This window comes from Sinocyclocheilus rhinocerous, unplaced genomic scaffold (genome assembly GCF_001515625.1).
Source record: "Sinocyclocheilus rhinocerous isolate Xijiao unplaced genomic scaffold, SAMN03320098_v1.1 scaffold303, whole genome shotgun sequence".
Taxonomy (NCBI): Eukaryota; Metazoa; Chordata; class Actinopteri; order Cypriniformes; family Cyprinidae; genus Sinocyclocheilus; species Sinocyclocheilus rhinocerous.
In genome coordinates, this window is record NW_015656152.1 from 806,945 (window position 1) to 814,560 (window position 7,616).

Here is a 7,616-nt window from a genome sequence, read left to right on the forward strand (position 1 = left end):
CAGGATGGAAAGACTAGAAGTTTAAACTCAATGCAATGCGACAACAATGCGAGTGGAGATTGGTGATCTCTACAAAATGACTGAAATGCATGCCTGAAGTTTGAAGTTTCATTCATTCATTGATAACTATTCACCTTGTTCATGATATGCTATACTTTACATATTACTACTTAATCAGAATATTGTTTTTATACACATTAAGTTAAAAAAAAAACTGCTCATCCTCAGATCATCCAAGATGTAGATGAGTTTGTTTCTTCATCAGATTTGGAGAAATGTAGCATTCCATCACTTGCTCAGCAATGGATCCTCTGCAGTGAATGGGTGCCGTCAGAATGAGAGTCCAGAAACATCACAATAATCCACAAGTAATCCACACCACTCCAGTCCATCAGTTAACATCTTGTAAAGTGAAAAGCTGTGTGTTTGTAAGAAACAAATCCATTATTAAGGTTTTTTTTACATCAAGCGAGAAATATGCACAGATCAAGCACTGTTTACCAGCAATAACAGTCCACAACAGTTCTAAACATATTTTGGTGGGTTTTGATGTGAGTGGAAAACAGAGGATGGACTTTTTCACTGGAGAAAGCAATGTTATGTATAGAGAACCAGAAGCAATGGTTTAAAGTGAGAAACACCTTAATGATGGATTTGTTTCTTACAAACACACAGCTTTTGACTTCACAAGATGTTAACTGATGAACTGGAGTGGTGTGGATTACTTGTGGATTATTGTGATGTTTTTGGACTCTCATTCTGACGGCACCCATTCACTGCAGAGGATCCATTGCTGAGCAAGTGGTGGAATGCTATCTACATCTTAGAGGACTTGAGGGTAATTTTTCAGATATTTTTCATTTTTGGGTGAACTATTCCTTTAAATCAAGTAGTAACCACTCAGAACACAACTGCGTAGGAAATACAGAAAAACTAGTTTTATCTTACGTTGATCATCATGTGTATGGTTTTCTGTCGTTCACAGGTGTAATCTCCACTCGGTTTGATTATGCCTTCAAAAACACTCACAACCACAGCAAACGAGAGCATCACTATACAAACTGAGGAGCAGAAAGTGGATGTGCGACACAACCCTCCTGTTACAGATGATGAGCCAGACTTTGATGGGTGGAAAGAAACCAGAGCCCAGACATCATTATCCAGAAACCTCAGATTTGCATATCACAATCAGGTACATACATGTACAGTGGCCCAAAAACCTATTTGGACACTTAAATCACACTTAAAAATGTCTTTATTATTGTTAACTAAAACTAAAACCATAAAAATGTTCTGTTAATTCCAATAATTTCTCGTTATTGTTTAGTTTAATTTGATGTAATAAAATAACTAAAACTGAAATATCAACTAATAAAAACTATACATAAATATTTAATATATATATTTATATAAATGGCAAAAACACAAAACTAAATTACTAAAACTTTAGCTATAATTCAAATCAAAACTAAAAAATATTGAAAAAACTAATTCAAAATATTAAATTAACTATAATAGTATCTCAATGATACTAAAATGACACTGACATGTAATTGTATTTGGTACAAAATATGTATCTATTTATTTGAAAGAAAGTCTGAGTAATCGTCTGCAGTCTGTCTTAACCACAAACAAATTTTTTTTTTTTTTGCAAATAGTTTTTAATTTTCTAATACTGTGTCATCAGAAGGTGCTAGGTGTTTTCACCACTGGGGTCATTCCTTTAGGGACCCTCTTCGGCCCACTGCTCGGACAACATCTTCACCCTGAAGATATGCCTGCAAACATCCATGGAAAACACATCTGGATGGTACGATAGTAGATGTGAGAAAGATATGAAGCGTGTGTGTGTCTGTGTGTATGTTTGTGTGTGTGTGTGTGTGTGTGTGTGAGAGAGAGAGAGAGATCGAAAACCATTCTGAGTCATTGGGGTTCATATTTACCAGTCATGCTTCAGAGGTGTGTGCTTGTGTTGGGTTTCTCTGACGCACTGCTCCTCGCTTACATGTGCCAGTAAAGCTACACACTCGTGTCTCACACACTGACTCAGCAAGGAAGTGGCTGACAGGAGTGCACACACACACAGAGACAAAAAGAGAGAACAAGGTTTCTGGGAAAATCTTAATAGATCGTTTTGATTCACTTGCAGTTCCACTGAATTTCACACGTCACATTCAGTCAATATTTCTGATGTATAAGTTCATTTTCTCAGGGTTAGAAATTTACAGGGCAAAAATGCATCCAAAATGTTGAGATATTAAAAATGTCATATTATAGAAATGTCTTATATTGACAGGTTTATACAGTAGGAAATATCCCCCCCAAAAAATCCTTATATTATTTAGACTGAGAATTTACAATACCATTTAAAAGTTTGGGGTCAAGGTTTTCTTCAGCAAGAATGCACTGAATTGATTAAAAGTGACAGTAAAGATCTTATAATGTTACAAAAGATATTTCAGATAAACGCTGTTCTTTTTAACTTTCTATTCATCAAAGTATCCTGATTTTCACAAATATGAAGCAGTACAACTGTTTTCAACATTGCTAATAATAATAAATGTTTTTTGAGCAGCAAATCAGCATATTAGAATGATTTCTGAATGATCATGTGACACTGAAGACTGGAGGAATGATGCTGAAAATTCAGCTTTGCATCACAGAAATCAATTACATTTTACTATATATTAAAATAGAAAATATCTATTTTAAATTGTAATAATATTTCACAATATTACTGTTTTTACTGTATGTTTGATTAAATAAATGCAGCCTTGGTGAGTAGAAGAGATTGTTTAAAATAAATAAAATAAATCTTATGACACCAAACTTTTGAATAGTGACATATGTTTTATATACTAAATTATACAAGAGGGGTAAATATAACTCTAAATGGAAATGAATTTCCTCTCTCTGTATAACCACACCAAATGCAAAACGTGCAAGTGCAGTCTCTTAAGTTTAATATTAGACAGGATGAACTAAACTGAAAAAAGAAAGAGAGAAAGAGAAAGACAGAGAGAGAAACAGGTGTTGTAAGGTCAAACAGTCGAGCTGTTCAACCGGCAGCTAAAAGACTGAATCAACAACTAAACCACAACCTCTCACTTTCACACAGTCGCTCGCTCGCACAAACAGATGTGCGCTTTCAATTTGAGAACACAACTCTAATCTCACAGTTTCATTTCCTAAACCTGTCAGGATGTTTATTAGTGCTTGCTAAGCATAACTATTACGATTGCTCATACTAACACTGGTGGATGATAAAGGCAGAAAAAAAGAACTTGATGTATAATTTTAAATCTTCTGTTAAAATGCCAGTGCTGATTCTTTTTTTATTCACTTTCAAAGATCTTCTCAGAGGGGCGATTGCATCGCTTCCTGTCTTGTGAGAATGAGAGTGGCAGCAACTGGATGCACTTTGTAAACTATGCCTCGTCTCCTTGGCAACAGAATCTTGCTGCATTCCAAATTGGAATGCAGATTTACTTCTATGCCATGAAGGTTCTAATGCCGGGGGAGGAGCTGCTGGTGGGGCGGAGCCTAGAACACGAGCAGCCAATGAGCACCAGCCTCAGAACTGCCTGTCTAAAACAGCCACTTCCCACACACTGTGAGTGACAGCCACATCAGTTCTGAGCCATATACAAATTATTTGTAATTTTGTACATTTTATTCCTGAAGACATCTGGCTGTTGCCCATATTTTCTGATTTATGGAGTGATAAAAAAAGAAATCCGAAATCCCCTCAGTAAAAACCTTTAACTCGAATATGTCGACAAAATGAAATAAGCATTTTGAACCTGACTTTATTCAATGTTCGAATTTCTGTTCTGGAAATGTATGCAAATTGGTGCATATTTAATTAGATAATACATCATTTGCATATTTAAACATAACCTTTTAGAAAACTTGTAATAAAAAAATGTTTGCAATTCTTAATGTAATCATTGAACTGGGGATATATCCATTAGTTAATTTTTTTTTACCCTATTCAGCTGGGGTGTCTTGCCTTAAGGATTTTGCTTTTATTTTAACCATTCACTCAAATGTTTCTGAATATTATGTTTCTTTTCCTGCTTCAGCTTCTTCTCAGGGTAAAGATCAAGTGAGGAAGAGAAAGCGAGGTCACACAGTCACTGAGATCCTGGATCTGGATCCCTGGACTGATCATCACACTGAAACTCCTCCAAGCAAACCGTTTAGCGCCATCACACAAACTAAATATAGAGAAAAAGTGACCAGAGACCTGCAGAATCCAAAATTACCTCTATTTTCAATGACTAATGGCATCTCTGAGATCCCTTTAAACTTGAAAATGGCATCTAGTGTAGGGAAGCATGTATACACCTCTGCTATCCCACAATCCTCTATGCCAGTGTATATATGGCCTGTTATTCGATACGCGCCGTCACACCAGCCAATGGGATTTGGCCAAACAACACCACATATGTCCCATAAAATTCCACATATCCACATGTATCCATCTCTTTTGCATCCAGCATCCAATGAGAATCGTCTTTCATTAGCATTGACTAATAGAGGCGACCCCAAAATTAAAGTGACAGACTCCGCAAAGAGAGAAACAAATCCTAAAGACTCCACAAATCAACTGTCAGGCCTCAGTAATGCAACCAATCCGTCTCCGGCTCAAGTGTTTAGTGCTGATGACATCACAGCCCAGAGAGACTCACCTGAGATGGGCGTGGCTTCCTCATGTGTCTCCGCCTCCGCCATTTTCTCAGGGTTAGAAATTTACAGGGCAAAAATGCATCCAAAATGTTGAGATATAAAAAATGTCATATTATAGAAATGTCTTATATTGACAGGTTTATACAGTAGGAAATATCCCCCCCAAAAAATCCTTATATTATTTAGACTGAGAATTTACAATACCATTTAAAAGTTTGGGGTCAAGGTTTTCTTCAGCAAGAATGCACTGAATTGATTAAAAGTGACAGTAAAGATCTTATAATGTTACAAAAGATATTTCAGATAAACGCTGTTCTTTTTAACTTTCTATTCATCAAAGTATCCTGATTTTCACAAATATGAAGCAGTACAACTGTTTTCAACATTGCTAATAATAATAAATGTTTTTTGAGCAGCAAATCAGCATATTAGAATGATTTCTGAATGATCATGTGACACTGAAGACTGGAGGAATGATGCTGAAAATTCAGCTTTGCATCACAGAAATCAATTACATTTTACTATATATTAAAATAGAAAATATCTATTTTAAATTGTAATAATATTTCACAATATTACTGTTTTTACTGTATGTTTGATTAAATAAATGCAGCCTTGGTGAGTAGAAGAGATTGTTTAAAATAAATAAAATAAATCTTATGACACCAAACTTTTGAATAGTGACATATGTTTTATATACTAAATTATACAAGAGGGGTAAATATAACTCTAAATGGAAATGAATTTCCTCTCTCTGTATAACCACACCAAATGCAAAACGTGCAAGTGCAGTCTCTTAAGTTTAATATTAGACAGGATGAACTAAACTGAAAAAAGAAAGAGAGAAAGAGAAAGACAGAGAGAGAAACAGGTGTTGTAAGGTCAAACAGTCGAGCTGTTCAACCGGCAGCTAAAAGACTGAATCAACAACTAAACCACAACCTCTCACTTTCACACAGTCGCTCGCTCGCACAAACAGATGTGCGCTTTCAATTTGAGAACACAACTCTAATCTCACAGTTTCATTTCCTAAACCTGTCAGGATGTTTATTAGTGCTTGCTAAGCATAACTATTACGATTGCTCATACTAACACTGGTGGATGATAAAGGCAGAAAAAAAGAACTTGATGTATAATTTTAAATCTTCTGTTAAAATGCCAGTGCTGATTCTTTTTTTATTCACTTTCAAAGATCTTCTCAGAGGGGCGATTGCATCGCTTCCTGTCTTGTGAGAATGAGAGTGGCAGCAACTGGATGCACTTTGTAAACTATGCCTCGTCTCCTTGGCAACAGAATCTTGCTGCATTCCAAATTGGAATGCAGATTTACTTCTATGCCATGAAGATTCTAATGCCGGGGGAGGAGCTGCTGGTGGGGCGGAGCCTAGAACACGAGCAGCCAATGAGCACCAGCCTCAGAACTGCCTGTCTAAAACAGCCACTTCCCACACACTGTGAGTGACAGCCACATCAGTTCTGAGCCATATACAAATTATTTGTAATTTTGTACATTTTATTCCTGAAGACATCTGGCTGTTGCCCATATTTTCTGATTTATGGAGTGATAAAAAAAGAAATCCGAAATCCCCTCAGTAAAAACCTTTAACTCGAATATGTCGACAAAATGAAATAAGCATTTTGAACCTGACTTTATTCAATGTTCGAATTTCTGTTCTGGAAATGTATGCAAATTGGTGCATATTTAATTAGATAATACATCATTTGCATATTTAAACATAACCTTTTAGAAAACTTGTAATAAAAAAATGTTTGCAATTCTTAATGTAATCATTGAACTGGGGATATATCCATTAGTTAAATTTTTTTTACCCTATTCAGCTGGGGTGTCTTGCCTTAAGGATTTTGCTTTTATTTTAACCATTCACTCAAATGTTTCTGAATATTATGTTTCTTTTCCTGCTTCAGCTTCTTCTCAGGGTAAAGATCAAGTGAGGAAGAGAAAGCGAGGTCACACAGTCACTGAGATCCTGGATCTGGATCCCTGGACTGATCATCACACTGAAACTCCTCCAAGCAAACCGTTTAGCGCCATCACACAAACTAAATATAGAGAAAAAGTGACCAGAGACCTGCAGAATCCAAAATTACCTCTATTTTCAATGACTAATGGCATCTCTGAGATCCCTTTAAACTTGAAAATGGCATCTAGTGTAGCAGAACATGTATACACCTCTGCTATCCCACAATCCTCTATGCCAGTGTATATATGGCCTGTTATTCGATATGCGCCGTCACACCAGCCAATGGGATTTGGCCAAACAACACCACATATGTCCCATAAAATTCCACATATCCACATGTATCCATCTCTTTTGCATCCAGCATCCAATGAGAATCGTCTTTCATTAGCATTGACTAATAGAGGCGACCCCAAAATTAAAGTGACAGACTCCGCAAAGAGAGAAACAAATCCTAAAGACTCCACAAATCAACTGTCAGGCCTCAGTAATGCAACCAATCCGTCTCCGGCTCAAGTGTTTAGTGCTGATGACATCACAGCCCAGAGAGACTCACCTGAGATGGGCGTGGCTTCCTCATGTGTCTCCGCCTCCACCCGCCACACCACAGCGTCGCAGGTTGGCCAAAAGCAACAGATTGTATGTTACAAGGCTTTACCGTATCCATTACAGCGACAGAATGGAAAGATTCAGTATAAATGTAACGTGTGCGAGAAGAACTTCAGTCAGCTGTCCAATCTGAAGGTACATGGATTATTAACTTTTATAAATCTCTGATTTATTAATTGCAGTGTTAGTGGTTCCATGAAGGAAGTCCGAGATGATGATGATATATAAGAAATTTTGTCATTTTTACTTGACATTTTTTAGATTTTTTTTATATTTAAGTTTTTTGAAAAGATACTATCCATCTATCTATCTATCTATCTATCTATATATATATAT

General features: G+C 36.3%; 1 protein-coding gene across 1 annotated transcript in view; it reads left to right on the plus strand.

Moving 5' to 3' along the window:
- prdm1c (PR domain containing 1c, with ZNF domain) overlaps positions 1 to 7,616 on the plus strand; it is a 13,326-nt gene that overhangs the window by 4,062 nt on the left and 1,648 nt on the right. The window contains exons 2-6 of the mRNA XM_016526785.1: positions 986 to 1,192; positions 1,688 to 1,810; positions 3,352 to 3,613; positions 4,086 to 4,720; positions 7,233 to 7,415. Of these exons, the coding sequence (XP_016382271.1) occupies positions 1,010 to 1,192; positions 1,688 to 1,810; positions 3,352 to 3,613; positions 4,086 to 4,720; positions 7,233 to 7,415 (1,386 nt within the window). The 5' untranslated portion in view covers positions 986 to 1,009. The remainder of the gene's footprint in view (positions 1 to 985; positions 1,193 to 1,687; positions 1,811 to 3,351; positions 3,614 to 4,085; positions 4,721 to 7,232; positions 7,416 to 7,616) is intronic.